This window comes from Phalangium opilio, unplaced genomic scaffold, assembly GCF_054372755.1.
Source record: "Phalangium opilio isolate 3A_F unplaced genomic scaffold, DU_Popi_V2 ptg000079l_1, whole genome shotgun sequence".
NCBI classification, from domain to species: Eukaryota; Metazoa; Arthropoda; class Arachnida; order Opiliones; family Phalangiidae; genus Phalangium; species Phalangium opilio.
In genome coordinates, this window is record NW_028324187.1 from 6,110,210 (window position 1) to 6,130,731 (window position 20,522).

The following is a 20,522-nucleotide window of genomic DNA, read 5'->3' on the forward strand; positions in this document are numbered from 1 at the left end:
TCAAGGAAATCCATGGAGTTATTTACGCTCATAATTTAGGGAATAGTTTTAAGCCATTATATCAAGGGTTTCACAGGTTTCAAACCAAATTTGTATTTTGCATAAAAAGTATAAAACAAGCAAACTCGATGAAACTCACGATTTTTTCAAGGAAACCTATTAAGTTATTTACGTTCATAATTTAGCCATTAGTTTTATACCATAATATCAAGGGTTTCACAGGTTTCAAACCAAATTTGTATTTTGCATAAATATTAAATAACATGCAAACTTGATGAAACTCATGGTTTTTTCAAGGAAACCAATGGAGTTATTTACGCTCATAATTTAGCGATTAATTTTATACCATAATATCAAGGGTTTCACAGGTTTCAAACCAAATTTGTATTTTGCATAAATATTAAATAACATGCAAACTTGATGAAACTCATGGTTTTTTCAAGGAAATCCATGGAGTTATTTATGCTCATAATTTAGGGAATAGTTTTAAGCCATTATATCAAGGGTTTCACAGGTTTCAAACCAAATTTGTATTTTGCATAAAAAGTATAAAACAAGCAAACTCGATGAAACTCATGGTTTTTTCAAGGAAATCCATGGAGTTATTTACGCTCATAATTTAGGGAATAGTTTTAAGCCATTATATCAAGGGTTTCACAGGTTTCAAACCAAATTTGTATTTTGCATAAAAAGTATAAAACAAGCAAACTCGATGAAACTCACGATTTTTTCAAGGAAACCTATTAAGTTATTTACGTTCATAATTTAGCCATTAGTTTTATACCATAATATCAAGGGTTTCACAGGTTTCAAACCAAATTTGTATTTTGCATAAATATTAAATAACATGCAAACTTGATGAAACTCATGGTTTTTTCAAGGAAACCAATGGAGTTATTTACGCTCATAATTTAGCGATTAATTTTATACCATAATATCAAGGGTTTCACAGGTTTCAAACCAAATTTGTATTTTGCATAAATATTAAATAACATGCAAACTTGATGAAACTCATGGTTTTTTCAAGGAAATCCATGGAGTTATTTATGCTCATAATTTAGGGAATAGTTTTAAGCCATTATATCAAGGGTTTCACAGGTTTCAAACCAAATTTGTATTTTGCATAAAAAGTATAAAACAAGCAAACTCGATGAAACTCATGGTTTTTTCAAGGAAATCCATGGAGTTATTTACGCTCATAATTTAGGGAATAGTTTTAAGCCATTATATCAAGGGTTTCACAGGTTTCAAACCAAATTTGTATTTTGCATAAAAAGTATAAAACAAGCAAACTCGATGAAACTCACGATTTTTTCAAGGAAACCTATTAAGTTATTTACGTTCATAATTTAGCCATTAGTTTTATACCATAATATCAAGGGTTTCACAGGTTTCAAACCAAATTTGTATTTTGCATAAATATTAAATAACATGCAAACTTGATGAAACTCATGGTTTTTTCAAGGAAACCAATGGAGTTATTTACGCTCATAATTTAGCGATTAATTTTATACCATAATATCAAGGGTTTCACAGGTTTCAAACCAAATTTGTATTTTGCATAAATATTAAATAACATGCAAACTTGATGAAACTCATGGTTTTTTCAAGGAAATCCATGGAGTTATTTATGCTCATAATTTAGGGAATAGTTTTAAGCCATTATATCAAGGGTTTCACAGGTTTCAAACCAAATTTGTATTTTGCATAAAAAGTATAAAACAAGCAAACTCGATGAAACTCACGATTTTTTCAAGGAAACCTATTAAGTTATTTACGTTCATAATTTAGCCATTAGTTTTATACCATAATATCAAGGGTTTCACAGGTTTCAAAATAAATTTGTATTTTGCATAAATATTAAATAACATGCAAACTTGATGAAACTCATGGTTTTTTCAAGGAAACCAATGGAGTTATTTACGCTCATAATTTAGGGAATAGTTTTAAGCCATTATATCAAGGGTTTCACAGGTTTCAACCCAAATTTGTATTTTGCATAAAAAGTATAAAACAAGCAAACTCGATGAAACTCACGATTTTTTCAAGGAAACCTATTAAGTTATTTACGTTCATAATTTAGCCATTAGTTTTATACCATAATATCAAGGGTTTCACAGGTTTCAAACCAAATTTGTATTTTGCATAAATATTAAATAACATGCAAACTTGATGAAACTCATGGTTTTTTCAAGGAAATCCATGGAGTTATTTACGCTCATAATTTAGGGAATAGTTTTAAGCCATTATATCAAGGGTTTCACAGGTTTCACACCAAATTTGTATTTTGCATAAAAAGTATAAAACAAGCAAACTCGATGAAACTCTTGGTTTTTTCAAGGAAATCCATGGAGTTATTTACGCTCATAATTTAGGGAATAGTTTTAAGCCATTATATCAAGGGTTTCACAGGTTTCAAACCAAATTTGTATTTTGCATAAATTTGAAATTTAAAGCAAACTTGATGAAACTCATGGTTTTTTCAAGGAAACCTATTAAGTTATTTACGCTCATAATTTATCGATTAATTTTATACCATAATATCAAGGGTTTCACAGGTTTCAAACCAAATTTGTATTTTGCATAAAAAGTATGAAACAAGCAAACTCGGTTAAACTCATGGTTTTTTCAAGGAAACCTATTAAGTTATTTACGTTTATAATTTAGCGACTACTTTTATACCATAATATCAAAGGTTTCACAGGTTTCAAACCAAATTTGTATTTTGCATAAATTTGATATTTAAAGCAAACTTGATGAAACTCACGATTTTTTCAAGGAAACCTATTAAGTTAGTTACAACGTTAATTTAAAATTTAAATTTTGAATGTATATAACCATTCCACAATTGAAATTTTTATTTTCTTAACATTGAAGTTTTTAACAGGGATTTTTAACAAGGGATGGTGGAATAAAGTATAAATGTATATAGTGGTCAGGGAGTCTTCGACTGCCTGTTCTTAGAGCTCTCTGGTTTCGGTCTCACCGATGGGAGCTTCGTGCACCCGCACCTAATTAACTTGGTTACGCGCATCACGTGACCACGCAAATCCCTATTCAAAAATAGAGGGTTCTTCATGCTAGCTTAGGCCTTAGAAAGTTAGAAGCAACGCCGCCAATATTACGTGTTCACTACACATGCAGTGATATTTTTTAATTTTATCGGGCGTTAACTCGACTCCCCCAAAGGCGTTAATCCATCTAAAACACTTATCTTGTAGAGTTTTAGCTGTAGAGAAAGAGTAAAAACCATTCCCTTTACTTCAGTTTTATCTAAGAACCATAATTTACTATTAATAAAAAAATAATGATAAATGTTCCGTTAAAGCACTAAAAAATTGCAGCGCGACCAAAAATTAAAACAAAAGAAACAGACGAAGCCCGATGACGATGTGCGCGGAACTAGTTGCGCGGCTAAGAATCTCCCAGAACGAGTGAAAACGGGGGAAACAACGGCCGATAATCTGCATGCGCGTTTCAATGGGAAAACGGACAGTCGAAGACTCCCTCACCAATATATCCTCCTAGCTTAAAAGGGGCTTATCAGACCATGGAACAAACGACAATCTTCCGCATAGAGCTTAGCATAGCGGGTGGGTAGAAAAGGAGAGGGGGTCGGTCAGCCCCTTTAAACTTTCTGAGAGAGCGCGCTATTTATTTCTAAAATGATCTCGTGCTGTAATTGGTTAGCGGTGTCCAAAGTAAAGTACCACCATGGATATAGAATGCGCGCGAGGAAATTAGTTTTCACGCTGTAGGATAGGCAACTCCCTATCACGAACGAGAGCTTATTCTGTATATACTCTGTTAAAGCATCGGTTGTCAGCACGCGCAAATCTGTAACCAAGCTTTGTGTGGGCTGGCAAGAGACGAAGAACTTCAGCAATATGAAAAATTTGTCTGTTTGTTCATTAATATTCTTACAGAGCATCCGCATTGTACTGTCATGGGTAAATCATAATCCTTTCTCCTTTAAAATCACCAATGAATGAAAAATATCACCTTAACACAGTTTATCCCTTTTCACTCTAAGTGTGTTAATTTATATGTGCAGAGTACATTCCCAATGCACAGTTATAGACAAATCATAATGCTCTCCCTTTGAAAATCATCAATGACTCTTTTCATTCTCCCTTTAAAAAGACGAACGATACTTCTTCATCATCATCATCTTCTTCTTCTACTACTACTACTACTTCTTCAGACCAAGTCAAACTAATACCCCCATCGTTAGATGTACATCAAACGATGTGGCTAAAAAAGGCAAGTTTCTAGCCCAACTCAAAAACCGAGAGTCTCAAACTTGAGACAGTTTTTATAAAAAAATGGTAATGATCATAGATATATATTAAATAATTATGAACTTAAGTTATTTATACTTTATTAAATTGGTTCGTATTAATGTCTAGGGGAAATATTTAAATTAATAATAATAAAATAAAGCTTAATGCTTGTTATAATAAAACTCTCGTCTTTAATTAGACAAATAATGGTTTAAATGATTTAAATATAAATAATAATGTAAACCTGGCTGGGTTTAATTTAAATAAAAATAGTTCAAGTTTATATTTACGCATATGTTGAAACCCGCACAAAGGCGTCCGGCGCGAAAATTATATCGTCCAGGTAAGTTACCTGAGGTAACCGGCGCGTTGTTAAAGGCCGACTTCCACCGAAAAGCGTTCTTACGAACTGAAGACCGTGCATCGATTCTTAACAATAGAGCGACCGTGCCAATTTTCGAGTTCCCACTGGGGCAAAATTTGGAGGGGTTCTTACGAACTGAAAACCTTGCTATGCGGGTTCTTACGAACTGAAGATAAACAATAGAAAGTCTCTTAAATATTTTATTCCCGATTTTTACGACCCTCTGAAGGAAAATATCTATTGTTTATCTTCAGTTCGTAAGAGCCCCCGTATAAAGGTTTTCAGTTCGTAAGAACCCCCGTATAAAGATTTTCAGTTCGTAAGAACACCTCAAAATTTTGTCCAACGGGGATTCGAAAATCGGCACGGTCGCTCCATTGTTACTCTCGATGCACGGTTTTCAGTTCGTAAGAACCCTTTTCGATGGAAGTCGGCCTTTAAAGTTTAAGTCCGGAGACTTCACGACAAAAACCGCGGCGTGGCCCCGAAGGGTCCACGCCCGAGGGCGTAGAGCCCAAGGGCTGCAGCAACAGAATCTGACCAAGCAGGAGCAAGGTGATAGTCAGAGAGAGAGTTAAACAAAGGTCGGAGACCCCTTTTTATAGCGCGAGCGCGTTAGTATTTCGCGCACCAACACGTGGCCCATTCGTGGGTCCTTCTTTATGAAGTTCAAGTTCCTCTAGGTCTTCGGGTTTTTCATTTACGTCAGAGGTCAGAGTTTTTGAATAACGAAAACACTTCACGGTATAAATAGTTAAAACCAGCCAGGTTAGAAAAATAAAGGGAGAGTGCCAGTTTAAAGGGATAGTCTATAAAATATTGTTACAAACTAGCCCAAACTACCAAATAACTTTGGAAAGTGCCCAAAATGTAAGAATTTATAACAGAAAACCTACAATTTCCAACTTTTCTTTAAAATTTAAAGAATACTTTAAATTTTTGTTGTCGGCTTATCTTATCTAGTGTACTGGTAAATTTTTCAAACAATTTTGGTGATGTCGTGGCATAGAGAAGAGAACCTGTGAATCCAATATGCACGAGAAAGCTGCGCACAGTCACCAAAATTCTTCGGTACCTACATCCACGACACATTGATCATACGCAACTATACTGATAATATCTCCTTCCTTCTATTCTCTGCTATTTCAACATAGTATAATAAATTAAAATGTTCCTCCTACCATGGCTAAATAATTCTACATCATCAAGAAATTAGTGTTGCCCATTCACGTTTTCACCGTTCTGTGTTGGTTGGCGACGAGTAAACCACTCTGATCAATACGGTAATCCAACTATAGGCCTACTTTATTCTGCAGTACTCGCTTCAGGGTCATTATACTTTAGTCCAGGAATGACATTTTACGACTTACGAGTTTGTTCTTTCCCCCATACCTAGTTCCAGTTTTTAAATACGGCATAAACACTAATCCAAGTATACATATTTTTATTTATTCCTGTTCGTTGTTATGCCATGTTATCATAATACTTTGTTCCATTTATACTTTATTCCACCATCCCTTGTTAAACATTATGCATGTCAAAAATTCCTGTTAAAAAACTTAATGTTAAGAAAATTTCAATTGTGAAATGGTAATATAAATTCGAAATGGAATTTTTAAATTAATGTTGTAATTAACTTAATAGATTTCCTTGAAAAAACCATGAGTTTCATCGAGTTTGCATGTTATATAATATTTATGCAAAATACAAATTTGGTTTGAAACCTGTGAAACCCTTGATATTATGGTATAAAATTAATCGATAAATTATGAGCGTAAATAACTTAATAGGTTTCCTTGAAAAAACCATGAGTTTCATCAAGTTTGCTTTAAATTTCAAATTTATGCAAAATACAAATTTGGTTTGAAACCTGTGAAACCCTTGATATTATGGTATAAAATTAATCGATAAATTATGAGCGTAAATAACTTAATAGGTTTCCTTGAAAAAACCATGAGTTTCATCAAGTTTGCTTTACATTTCAAATTTATGCAAAATACAAATTTGGTTTGAAACCTATGAAACCCTTGATATTATGGCTTAAAACTATTCCCTAAATTATGAGCGTAAATAACTTAATAGGTTTCCTTGAAAAAACCATGAGTTTCATCGAGTTTGCTTTAAATTTCAAATTTATGCAAAATACAAATTTAGTTTGAAACCTGTGAAACCCTTGATATTATGGCTTAAAACTATTCCCTAAATTATAAGCGTATATAACTTAATAGGTTTCCTTGAAAAAACCATGAGTTTAACCGAGTTTGCTTGTTTCATACTTTTTATGCAAAATACAAATTTGGTTTGAAACCTGTGAAACCCTTGATATTATGGTATAAAATTAATCGATAAATTATGAGCGTAAATAACTTAATAGGTTTCCTTGAAAAAACCATGAGTTTCATCAAGTTTGCTTTAAATTTCAAATTTATGCAAAATACAAATTTGGTTTGAAACCTGTGAAACCCTTGATATTATGGTATAAAATTAATCGATAAATTATGAGCGTAAATAACTTAATAGGTTTCCTTGAAAAAACCATGAGTTTCATCAAGTTTGCTTTACATTTCAAATTTATGCAAAATACAAATTTGGTTTGAAACCTATGAAACCCTTGATATTATGGCTTAAAACTATTCCCTAAATTATAAGCGTAAATAACTTAATAGGTTTCCTTGAAAAAACCATGAGTTTAACCGAGTTTGCTTGTTTCATACATTTTATGCAAAATCCAAATTTGGTTTGAAACCTGTGAAACCCTTGATATTATGGTATAAAATTAATCGATAAATTATGAGCGTAAATAACTTAATAGGTTTCCTTGAAAAAAACATGAGTTTCATCGAGTTTGCATGTTATATAATATTTATGCAAAATACAAATTTGGTTTGAAACCTGTGAAACCCTTGATATTATGGTATAAAATGAATCGATAAATTATGAACGTAAATAACTTAATAGGTTTCCTTGAAAAAACCATGAGTTTCATCGAGTTTGCTTTAAATTTCAAATTTATGCAAAATACAAATTTGGTTTGAAACCTGTGAAACCCTTGATATTATGGCTTAAAACTATTCCCTAAATTATAAGCGTAAATAACTTAATAGGTTTCCTTGAAAAAACCATGAGTTTAACCGAGTTTGCTTGTTTCATACTTTTTATGCAAAATACAAATTTGGTTTGAAACCTGTGAAACCCTTGATATTATGGTATAAAATTAATCGATAAATTATGAGCGTAAATAACTTAATAGGTTTCCTTGAAAAAACCATGAGTTTCATCAAGTTTGCTTTAAATTTCAAATTTATGCAAAATACAAATTTGGTTTGAAACCTGTGAAACCCTTGATATTATGGTATAAAATTAATCGATAAATTATGAGCGTAAATAACTTAATAGGTTTCCTTGAAAAAACCATGAGTTTCATCAAGTTTGCTTTACATTTCAAATTTATGCAAAATACAAATTTGGTTTGAAACCTATGAAACCCTTGATATTATGGCTTAAAACTATTCCCTAAATTATAAGCGTAAATAACTTAATAGGTTTCCTTGAAAAAACCATGAGTTTAACCGAGTTTGCTTGTTTCATACATTTTATGCAAAATCCAAATTTGGTTTGAAACCTGTGAAAACCTTGATATTATGGTATAAAATTAATCGATAAATTATGAGCGTAAATAACTTAATAGATTTCCTTGAAAAAACATGAGTTTCATCGAGTTTTCGGTAAATTTATGCAAATTAGTATTCTTGTGGCAAACCTTTGAAATTAGCGGCCTTATGCACGGAGAGGTTTGCTGGTGAATTTTATGCAAATTAGTTTATTGGCTGCAAACTATTGAAAATACCGGCCTTATGCAAGAAAAAGTTTGCAGAATTTATGCAAATTAGTATTTTGGAAGCAAACTTTTGAAAATGGCGGCCTTATGCAAAAAAATTGGTTTGCTGCAAACTTATGCAAATTAGTAGCGTCCCCGATTCCCGACCAGGGTCCGATACCCACTAACGAAATGCATGTTACATATCCCCGTCTTTGGAGTTCCAACATTTTCGATTTATAACTCGTTCTCCTTTTCACAACAATTATGTGAAATTTAATTTCCACTGTTTTATCATCCCTCTTTAGTTTATACGACTGATTCTTGCATCCCACCCACTACCACAACACAATTGAACACAGCATCCAGGCATAGTGTGCAAAGGCTTAAAAATCATATGAAAAAAAAAATATTTGAAAAATGCTACAAAATTGAACTAACTAAAAAACCACTGGCTTAAATGAATTTTATTACACTTTGTTTCCAAATTTCTAAGAAAAAAAAACAAGAAAATGTATCGAAAATGATTAGATTTAATGGCAAAGTTGATGCCTCTAAAGTAATGAGGAAATACGCGGAGGCTAAGACCGTAGTCTGCTATTTTATCCACGTTGTTACTAACACGCATGCGCTTCGCATTTTCCCCCACTTTTACCCTCCGACATGCGAAAAGGGCTATTCATCAAACCACAGGGTTCATACAACGTTTGGAAAACCGATTTCCCCTAGTTTTCCCATATATTTCCCCGCGTTTTCCAGGTTTTTTCCCATATATTTTCCCTAGTTTTCCAGGTTTTTTCCCATATATTTTCCCTAGTTTTCCAGGTTTTTTTCCATATATTTCCCCGAGTTTTCCAGGTTTTTTCCCATATATTTTCCCTAGTTTTCCAGGTTTTTTTCCATATATTTCCCCGAGTTTTCCAGGTTTTTTCCCCATATATTTCCCCGAGTTTTCCAAGTTTTTTTTTTCCACAAATTTAGTAATAACAACAGGAGTGGATTTTTTTTATAGTTGAAGCAACCCCTTCAGAGCGAACTTACTCGAATCTCACAAATTTCCCGGAGTTTTTTGTCAACTATTTACTTCCCCGAGTTTCCCAGGTTTGTATGAATCCTGAAACCACCCTCCCCCTCCTCCTACAAAAACAAAATAACAAAATTGAGTACTCACTTTTCGGTCCTCCCAATATCGTGCCATGACGTGATCACCAACGACGAAAGTCTTTTTAAAACTAGCACTTCCTTGAACACTTGGGGTGGTCGAGGCGTATGACGCACCGCCACCACCACCACCACCTTGAGAATTACTGGCGGTAAACTTCCGGTTTCCTCCACCACGCGACGTATTCTGTTCTTTCACTAATTCACTTCCGAGTTCGGGAAAGTTAATCGGATTTGGTTGAGGACAGGCCGGTTGCGTCACTTCAACATTGTTGTTATTATTACTTCGACTATTATTGCGTCCCGATGTCGCGTTATATCTTTGATCGCGATTGTTATAACCACGCTCGTATTGGTCCCGTTTTGAACCCGATTGATGTTTACTGTCCCTAGAATCGCGGGAACCACCGTACGTTCCAGTGTTATAATCAGAGTGACCGGTATCGCGTTGGTGACGATTGCCTTTTTGAAAGTTTCGCGTTCTATCACCGCGTTGATTATTGTAAGAACCACCGCGTTCTTGATTGTAGCTAGTTTCATATTCTTCGTAGCCATCTTGAGGCTAGTTAATATGGTTAAGCCTAATTCAATCATTTATTCAAGGGTAGAAGCTAGGATTTAGGCTTATGGATCGTCCGTCGTTAAGCCTAATTTAATAATTTATTCAGGGGGTAGAAGCTAGGATTTAGGCTTATGGATCGTCCGTCGTTAAGCCTAATTTAATAATTTATTCAGCAGTAGAAGCTAGGATTTAGGCTTATGGATCATCCGTCGTTAAGCCTAATTTAATGATTTATTCAGCAGTAGTAGCTAGGATTTAGGCTTATGGATCGTCGTTAAGCCTAATTTAATAATTTATTCAGCGGTAGTAGCTAGGATTTAGGCTTATTAATCGACCGTCGTTAAGCCTAATTTAATAATGTATTCAGCAGTAGTAGCTAGGATTTAGGGTTATTGATCGTCGTTAAGCCTAATTTAATAATTTATTCAGTGGTAGTAGCTAGGATTTAGGCTTATGTATCGTCGTTAAGACTAATTTAATAATTCATTCAAAATTACGGGACATTTTAAAATTTTATGGACAATGTCCAGCAGGCTGGGAAATAAGGATATTTTTTAAACTAGTCCTTTGGACCAGTGACCCCCTAGTGTCTGAAATCATTTACTGGTCTCCGGACTGGTCCCAGCCTTTGCTCTCCAATAGATTTGCAATTAATAAACTGGTCCCGAGGACCAGTAACCCCCACTTCTTGAATTAAAAAACTAGTCCAAGCAATTAATAAACTGGTTTTGGACCAGAGGAAGTGTGCTATTTCCCAGCCTGATGTCCAGTATTCGGTATGCTTATTTCCAGCCCTGTTCCCTAATTTCTTACTACACTGGCGCCATCTACGATACCGTTTGAAAACTTTTATGGACAATGTCCAGTATTCTGTATGCTTATTTCCAGCCCTGTTCCCTAATTTCTTACTACACTGGCGCCATCTAGGATTCAGTTTGAAATGGCGCGAAATTCAAAAGCCAAAGGCTTAGGTAAGCAATAATTTAATAAATTTATTTACCTTAGGAGTTTCCTTCACAGTCACCTGGGCGATTGAAGGCACAACGTCAATTAATTTTGTTTCTAAGAAATCAAAAATTGTGGACGGTTTTGATGGAGCAGTCAATGCAGCTTCATCATCTCTGTCTCCACGATCTTTGCGAAAATTAGCTAAAAAAAAATAAGTAAAAAATAAAGTAATTTTTAATTCAGAAATTAGGCCTAAAATTAATTAACACTTAAGCCAAGAGACTTAATTAAAAAAATATGGTCTTACATCTTGGTTTTCTTTCAGGTCTTTCAGAGAAGGAATTGGTACTTCTAACTTCTCCATTTGTGGTACTTGTCCTACTATCTCTTCTTCTCCCATCTGTTGTAGGTTGTTTAACTTCCTGTTTCCCTTTCCCGAATGTTTTCTTGACACCTTCTTTTGACTTTGATATTTCAGCAATTGTAGCTTTCCTTTGTTCATCAAAGGCTTGTTGCTCTTTCACCGTTTCTTTATCTCCGGTATCCAATGATTTAAAACTGCTTTTTGAACCTTTATAATCAATTTTTTGACCAAAAGGAACCCAAGGAGGTGGTCCAACATCTCCACAAGCTGATCTTATACGATGAGACATTGACTAAATCATTTTTAAACCCATTAATTAAAATAAAACTAAGTTTGTAAGCAATAAATAATAACAAACCTGTTTTATTTTCCATTTTTCAACCAGTTCTTCAACTTTTCCACCCAATAAACTGAAACTATTCGTATCTAATTGCAATAATGGCCCCTTTAAACTATGGGGGCCATTTTTAATGAAGATTTTGGTTCCTGGAGCTTTATCAAAACTGTTGGCAATCATATTTATTACAATACTGTATGTAATTAGGTCTAATTGCTTTATAAATGCACTTACAGCTTTAAAGAAGACCAATTTTCACCTTGAATGACACTAATACTTCCACAACCATCAGTTAAATACAATCTAAGGAGCTGAGGCGCGTGTTGAGATTTCTCATTAGCTTTGGGTGCGGATACATTACGAATCTTTTGAATTTGAAGCACCAATGGTCCATTTAACTATGCATATAATAAAAAATATAAGAAATTAATCTATTAAACTGATATAATTTACTAAATTTAGGTTTTTATGACTTACAAAATCATCCTTCCCCCTTATTATTAGTTCTTGAAGAGCGGGAGAACCAATTTCGCGCAAATCATACTATATTATATTAAAACATAAATTACATTACCTTGATATAAGACTAATGAATGAAATCTTACATCTAAAGCAGCCTTTATAACATTATCAACTGTGATTTGAGTTAAACCTTCTTTACATCTTTCTATTCCATCAGCAGAGAGATACCTAAAAGATTAATTAGGTACGTGGTCTTATTTGGACTAATTTCGTAAGTATTTGACAGCTATTTTTACTGACCATCCTCTTTCTTGCAATGCTTTCTCCATAACGATTAAGCCTTGGCACTGACAAAAATTAAATGCCTAAGAATACGACTTCCTTTACTTTAAATACGATTTCAACCTCTAACTTATTTAAATAAATCAAAACTAACTTCAATTTAACTATTTTTCAAGTTTAATTACAATTAAAAGCACACGCAAATAGTTCTTGAAGAACTTTATTACAGAAGCCGGGATTCAATGTTCATACCGTTCGCCGCCATATTTCAATGGAAGCGGTGACCTCTGCGCAGAAGACGAATTTTGGAAAAACGTGTTTGACCTTTAGGATCGATTCTCTTACGCCGTCTTAAGTGCTGTCGTACTCGTAAATTTAAATTTAAAGTTAGTTTTAACTAAATTTAATATAAGTAATGAGATTAAATATTTAACATACGCTTTTTCTTGAATTATAGAATGATTCGTTTACAACAACCGGGTCAGGAACGAGTTGACCCTAATGAAGAGAAGAAAAAAGCTAGAATGGCCGTCATATCAAACCTTGGAACTTTCGTCTTCTTAGTGACGTTAATTAGATTAAGTATGATTAAAATTCAGACAATTAACGTAATAAATATCAATTAGTCTTTAATTGGTTTGTTTTTTGCCATATTTCAGCTCCATACGCCTTAGAACAAATGAAATAAATGTTAAAATTAACCAATACATCGCTTCAAGTTCCAATTTCACATAATTATGTTAAATAATTTTATTTAAATACCGTTGCTTGCGTATACTTTAAAACTACACTGTTCATAAATAAAAATTTCATGCAACAAATCCATGATCACTGTCTCTTTTTTTTGTGTTGAATTAAGTTGGTTTCACTAAATACTTGTTTAAACAATGAAAAACATAAAACATTCCCGCAACTTTGGTAATGGTCATAAATTGGCAAACCTTAAATTAACGGGCAATTAATTTTTAATTATAATTAAGCCCTTTTCCGTAAATATCACATTAATTCTAAAAATCACAAAATTACATTGTTGTTTATTTTTTCTTCTCTATTTTGAAAGGACGTGTTCTCCTTGCTATACATTACATGTTTTCCAAATTTCACATTTAAACATTTAAGGCCGTAACATGAATAATATATATATATAACACAAGGCACAGGAGAATATATATATCAATTTACATGAAAAACTACAATATTACGTTGATTTTTAATTTTTTTGAAGTACGTTACACCATAGCCCACTCGCTCACGCAGGCTACTCGCACTATATCTATACGGGACTTATGAGGTTACCGCCCCCTTTTCGGAGAGTTGTTCTGCCAAGGCTACAGAGCCCGTTCGACGACAGGCAATGTCAGCCACTAACTAAAGGACGCCGACAGGTTATGGCAGCGCCCACAGAAAACCTCTCGTAAATCCCGTATAACACAAGGAAAAAGCGTGATCGAGTTGGCTATGATGACACAAAGATGCCGGCTTAAACTTTCGTGGCATTTATTTTTTCTCATCATATATAATATAAATCACATTATATTTAAATATATATTATCTATAGTTGTATATTATATTCATATATAAAATTTTTTTTTTTTCAGGAAAATAAATTAAAAAGGGTTATTTTTATTTTAAAATGTTATTATGTCTTTCGAAATATTTTTTTTTAGTTAGTTAGTTTTCGGTAAAAATAAAATTTTTTCCATAATGTAAAAAGCTATTTAAAAATTATTATTATTATTATTATTATTATTATTATATTAAATATTATCGCCAGTACAATAAACCCTAATTGCAGATTTTATTATAATTGCAAATCCCGTCTGTTTGTTACGTTACTCAGTTTCGTAAAACAGTTACTTATTACTATATATAGGCCTACGTCAATACATTCCTAAAAACTTTAAAAATAGTGGTCAGACATTTAAATTCTTGTAGACTTTTTTTAAGATTGGCACTGGTAGTTTTTTTTTTTAAATACGATATTCTGACCGTTCAAAAAATTTAATATTTAACAAATTGAAATTAGTTATAACATAACATAACATAACAAGCTACGCAGTTGTAGACGATTTCAATCTTAGATAAGACCCATTTTCCCAATAGAGTGCTGTCAGAAGCGCCGGTGTGACGTCACCCATGCTGTTTTCCCATAAAGAAAAAACGGTAACCGTCATGGCCGCCCATTGCTAAAGGCAGACTCGTGACGTTTAACCTTGGATCTGACGTCACAACTGACAGCACTCTATGGTTTAGAAGACTTTAGAGGTACCTTCTAATATTGAAATAGACTAAAACGAATAAATTATATTTATATATATATATGTATATATATAAAAAAGGCCTTCAGGCGCTTTAGGACTAGAGTTAATTGTAATGTACAGTAATTATTGCGTCATTCAAGTTAATTCGCCTTGTGTCTAATTGGAGCGGATGAGTTTAAAGTACCCCCTTATTATGCCTAAACATTATTTAACACGTAGCGATTAACCGCGATGATTTATTAAGGTAAGTACAGTCAGAAAAATTAAATACCTTTTTAAGTCAAAAGTAAACTAACTTTTGTCGTCTATCTCTTGTCATTATGGCCAAGAAGTGATATCTAGTTTATTAGGGAGAAGGTATAAGATGCCTTTGTATTGGCGCGCCATAGTCCCAGTCCCCCTTTCAAAATACAAGGGGGGACGTAAAAGGAGGCGCCGGGCTATTTCGCCTCTCCTCAGCTTGAAGGAGAGAGTAATGGAGCGGAAACCTCCATACCTTAAGCGTTGCCTTTGTGCCCCCACCTACGGCACCATAGTCCTCCCATCATCCCCAGCGGTTAGGTAGGGTCGTGCCGGACGAAATTGTAAAGGACGCTCCCTCTATCTCAAAAATAGAAGCTAGTTCTCATTCAAATAAAATGGCGCTACGCGGCAGCACTTAGCAATCGCCTACGGAAGAGTAGGGGCGTGCGCGAGGTACACTGGGAGAGATATGGTGCCGCAGGTCGCCCATCATCATTTCCAATCCATCTGACCCCCTTATCCCTGTCCTCAGTCCGAAAATATGACTGTAATTTTCGTCACTCGCGTCGTCGCGCTGACGTGAGTTTTCAAGAACCAATGAGATGCTGGCTGGTTGTAATTTAGAGGCGGCGGGGATTAAATCCGGACCTAAGTTTGGACTGGAGATAAAGCTGGAAATCGGCGAATTTATACCTTCTCTCTGAGATACTAGATATAACTTCTTGTTATGGCGTTAAAGCTATTTGCAAGTACTTTAGGGACGAAATAAATACGTTAGGTAATGTAAGCGGGGATTGTTGCCAAAGATGGGAGGAGGGATCGTTATTACCATCTTTCATAACACTCCTAATTAAACTTTGAAAAAAATTGCATACATTTTTCTTCCGAGATTAATTAATTAATTAATTTCTTACCTACTACATTAAAAAATGAATAAAAATATAATATTTTCGGATATGGTTTGTATATATTCTTCCATTTGAGGAGGGGCCTTGTCTCGCCCCAATTCTGTTCTATCCTAACTACATTTCTTCGCCATTGGAATCTAAGTTTTCCTTTTTTTTAACTACGAGGTAGACATTCATGTTATCTTTTCCTTTAACGAAGAAAGTTCCTCTATTTTCGAACTCAAAATGATCTTTAAGAACGGGTATACAATGTTCCGGAAGTTGTATACGTCCAGGAACACCGGTAGAATCCATTCTACTAGCCGTATTCACGGCATCACCCCATATATCATAGTATAGTTTGGTGGTTCCAATGACTCCGGCGGTAATATCTCCAAAATTGTATCCAATACGAATGATGAAATTAAAACCCAATAAATTGCAATTAAATCTCTCGATGACGTGTTGCATGGCGATAGCGAAGTCTAGTAATTCGATCAAGTGCGTGTTAGGGCTGGGGTTTTCCATTCGTAGCTTGGGGTTCAATCCCGAAGCCGCCATAAAGGTACTTCCGATAGTTTTAATTTTTTCAACATTCCTGAATGACGGTTTCAAAAGAAGTTCGTCGAAATCGCCAACGAGTTCGTTTAAAACTCTGAGGAATTCTTTGCCGCCTTCGTAGGATTCGTCGTACATTTCGGAAAAGTTAACGATAGACGCGAAGAGAATTCCGGCGTTTTCGTGATTTTGCGAGTATTTTGCCGTAGATTTTAATTGATCGGCGACGTGTTTAGGTATAATATTATGCAATAACCAATCAGCTTGGTTTTTCATTCTTTGTATTTTTCGCTTGTCACGCGCGGCTCGAATACTGCCGTGAAAACTTAAGCGATAACTAATCTCAAATTCGCGGTTTAAAAACCAAACTAACGCGATTAATAAAGTAACGTCTAATACAATTTCGTATATTAACGAAGGATAACAATAATAATAAGGATTTTTCTCTTGAAATAACGTGGCGTTTAAGTTCAAAGGTAGAAGAGGTTTCGGGGGACAAAAATGGGACGTCGTTAAAAGGACCAGGATCATACCGGTACCGCTTAAAGCAGCCAGTAAAGATTTGAGCCAAAAATTAAGCTGGGCGAAATTACAAAAATGCACGACCGAAACTAAGACTAAAAAGAAAAATGCGTGGGCTTTGGAATTACTTAAAACTTGCTGGCAACATAGGAGGTTAGCGTAAACGCAAACGGCGGGCAAACTGACTAAAATCGCGCCGCAAAAATGCCAGGGATACCATTGCGTGTAAAATTTATAAAGACGCGACACGCAGGGTGACCTGCAATGACCTTGGGTAAAAAAGATCTCACACAAACATAAAACGATAATAAAAATTAACCAGGCTAACCCTAAGGCGAACGTCAACGTCCAGGGAAGCGTCACTCGGAATAAACAAAAGCACGAAATGGCAAAAACTAGGAAAAACAAGGAAGCGAAAAAGATATCGCAATAAGTGTTTAAAGTAGCCGATGCGAGGGTTAGTACGGCGTCTTTGGGGTTTTTATTGTGGAAACGTTTACGATACGCGCTCTCCATTTTATTTTCAATAAAAAATAGGGAGAAACGGTTAACGGGTGGGCGAACAAAGTAGTCCAAGTGGGCGGAGTCCGACTGAACGCATCGGATCATTTGTAAGTCCGACTGTTTACGCAAATGGCGTAATCGCGCTAAACTAACGTGTAACGAAACGTTAGGGTCAACGAAGATACTGGCTCCGCGAATACTGGACCCACTCGATCGTCCAGTATCCGCTACTGAAGTTTGACTGGACGTTTCGTAGCCGCTGACGCGGTGACTAAATAAATGGGCAGCCATGATGCTCGTTGTGTCCAGCATCTAAAGAGTATTTTACGACAATTACAAACCTTTACGATTCCATTTTTCCCTTTTATCGCGGAAGCTGATTAAATGGACACAACTTCCCAAGTGAAGCCACGCGCGAGCCAACTCGACTTCGTATTAGATCGCGTATTTATACAACCCAGCTTTCCCAATACTGGCCGCGATCTATAGGCATATAGTACTGACCACCTACCATGTCCTGGAGGCTACTATGACGACTTCGAATACCAGAATCTTTCCGACTGCTGCTAATGGTCGAGTGACTTCCCTGTCCTTGGGAAGCGGCAAATTGTAACATTGGCATGGCCGCTGTTGGTTCGTCGTCATTGACATTGGCCGATTTTTCCGACTGACAGCTTGGTTTTCTTTGGTTACTACCCCTTCGTTCTATTAACTGCGATGGCCACGAGTGTCTAGTTGTCCCGGAGTGAAGAGTGGCAATGCGATCGTACATGAATACTGCGCCCGGTTTCCGGTTTTTTATGAAGTACGTGTTAACTCCTGGAAAGGTTCGAACATCGTCAGTCGAAAAAACGCCACTACCTAAAGGCGTCACACCTTTATGTGGCTGGCCATCTTCTACGTGGTATAAATCTTGTAGAAAAGTGTATGTCGACTCGGAGATGTGAACCTTTCCTGGTTTACCGGTTGACTCCATCAAATTGGCGTAAGAAACATCGTTGGACCACACGTCAAATTTAAATCGACACGTCCCCACAATACCACAAAGGACGGTTCCCGTATGAATTCCTACTCTCATGTTAACATCTTCGTTCGTATCTTCGTCAAATTCTCCGATGGCTTTAATCATTCCCAAACCCATTTCGGCGCAACATTTGGCGTGGTCGGGTCGTGGTCTTTACGCGGTTTAAAAATATTTTAACATAAAGCTATAAGCTCTATACGCGTCTCTTCAACCTAATAGCGCTACTTCTTTACTTATGGTCTAAAATTTTGGCAATAGGGTGTTTCCGCCAGAGTAAAAAGGGGGAAGAAATAGGGGGCGAAAACCGGTTTTCAGGGGATGTCAACATGGCGTCCTAAGGTGGCCAGAGCGGGCAGCCGGCAAGGGGAGAGGAAAGGGGGAAGGTAACTTGACGTCACGCGCAAAGACCTTATAGTGCGAGCGCCATAAATATTATTAAAGAACTCGTTCACTTACTCGGGACATCCTGAAACGCAGTAGTAACAATCTCCTAAAGTGCTGATCTTCTCACATCCAAGTTTGACGCACAAATAATCAAATCTTCCAAACAAATCATTCAAAAGTCCGACTAACTGTTCAGCTGATTTATTGGAACTCATTTTCGTGAATCCCACAATATCAGCGAATAAGATACTAACATCCTCCATTCGATGCATATTAAATGGTCTAAAACTAAGCTCCGATTGTCGCGGACTAGTCGAAACTCTTCTTTCACCTTCAATATCGCTTATTTCGCAATTCTCTTCCTCATTTTCTTGCGTCGACATTAACCATTTAGCGACTTTGGGGGGCATAACCGAATGAATCATTTTATCCTTCAAACGTTTCTCAATGTCCAAATCTCGTCCTACTAACAATGACTGTCCCACTTTCATGAATGTATTCCTCATTCTAACTTCAGCCATTAGCATGGTATGTATGCTTATAAGATGGATACAAATTTGTAACGCGACTCGAACGAGAATGATCGATAAATCATCAGTGATTAAAATAGCTGATAATATCTCGTAAACTATCGAATAGGAACTTCCAACAATAACGCATAAATATAAGGGTAATGGAATAACGGTGTATAGTAGAAGCAAAAGTTCAACGCAAATGGAAAACATACCTATGGGCGAAAGGTCCATCTTGTCGGGCGTGTTATCCTTCGTGTACACGATGAATATTAAAAGGGAGGATAAACAAAGTATGATACTAGTAACCATGGAAGCTGGGACGCAATAGTTTTGGTAATTGTCATTGTAAGTAAAGAGAAGAGCGGAGATAACGTAACAAGTAATAATGAAGCTGGAAACGACGAAAGGTATCCAATGCGCTCTCGCCATGCACGCGAAATAAATTAAATAGGCGACGGAAGCCATAAAAACGTAAAGTAACGCGTATTGGAAACGTTGGCACTTTTGAGGGAAGGTACTTCTTTGATATTGTTCCTCTAAAATTCCGGAATCAAAATGAGGATTCCAAAAGGAACCGGAAGCCCGATCGAACAACACGAAACACGTTGCTTTCTTTTTCCTCGTGTCTTGGAAGCTTAAACTTCGAGCGGAAGGACGCTGTCCTTCTTGTTGGTATGCCTGAATGTTACTAACATGAGAGGGGTGGATTGCTATTTGGACAGTTGACTCTTCACCGTCACCTTGCGCCGAGCCTTGTTGAGAAAAACTCACGGATGCCATGATCTTTGTTTAAAGTTAAATAGTTTTCATTAATTTTAACTTTAAGCAAAACGTCAAAAAATAGTGACTAACAGACAGACAGACTCAAAAAACTACCAGGCTTCAGGCACTAAGCCTTGGCAAAATAAGTTTTATTTGAATATTTCGTTTATAAAAAGCTTACCTTTAGGTTTAATTTTGATCTTATAGAAATTATCTATAGTAGCTGCACTAATTAGGCGATTTAATTACGCAAAATACCGGAACATAATTAATAAATTAAAG

The 20,522-nt window shown here is 35.5% G+C and overlaps 3 protein-coding genes across 4 annotated transcripts in view; all 3 read right to left on the reverse strand.

Moving 5' to 3' along the window:
- Positions 1 to 12,847, reverse strand: part of LOC149654448 (uncharacterized) — a 35,315-nt gene extending 22,468 nt beyond the window's left edge. Inside the window, exons 1-8 of the mRNA XM_089845991.1 lie at positions 12,599 to 12,847; positions 12,442 to 12,526; positions 12,314 to 12,379; positions 12,071 to 12,234; positions 11,858 to 12,002; positions 11,443 to 11,791; positions 11,188 to 11,336; positions 9,636 to 10,187 (exon numbers count right to left, since the gene is read on the reverse strand). Of these exons, the coding sequence (XP_089702117.1) occupies positions 9,636 to 10,187; positions 11,188 to 11,336; positions 11,443 to 11,791; positions 11,858 to 12,002; positions 12,071 to 12,234; positions 12,314 to 12,379; positions 12,442 to 12,526; positions 12,599 to 12,627 (1,539 nt within the window). The 5' untranslated portion in view covers positions 12,628 to 12,847. The remainder of the gene's footprint in view (positions 1 to 9,635; positions 10,188 to 11,187; positions 11,337 to 11,442; positions 11,792 to 11,857; positions 12,003 to 12,070; positions 12,235 to 12,313; positions 12,380 to 12,441; positions 12,527 to 12,598) is intronic.
- Positions 12,848 to 13,189: 342 nt separating this feature from the next.
- Positions 13,190 to 20,258, reverse strand: Ac13E (Adenylyl cyclase 13E). 2 transcript variants are annotated; one of them, XM_089845985.1, is made up of 4 exons: positions 19,036 to 20,258; positions 18,432 to 18,730; positions 18,067 to 18,374; positions 13,190 to 17,867 (listed from the first exon to the last, which is right to left on the reverse strand). In XM_089845985.1, the coding sequence occupies exons 1-4, from the start codon at positions 20,256 to 20,258 to the stop codon at positions 16,107 to 16,109; spliced, it is 3,591 nt and encodes a 1,196-aa protein (XP_089702111.1). In that variant the 3' UTR covers positions 13,190 to 16,106. The 2 variants fall into 2 exon arrangements, with proteins under 2 accessions (XP_089702111.1, XP_089702110.1); XM_089845984.1 differs by having other exon boundaries at positions 18,067 to 18,730.
- Positions 13,190 to 20,522, reverse strand: part of LOC149654451 (ATPase family gene 2 protein homolog A) — a 43,250-nt gene continuing 35,917 nt past the window's right edge. Inside the window, exon 13 of the mRNA XM_089845990.1 lies at positions 13,190 to 15,337. The gene's annotated coding sequence lies outside the window, so the exon portion shown is untranslated. The remainder of the gene's footprint in view (positions 15,338 to 20,522) is intronic.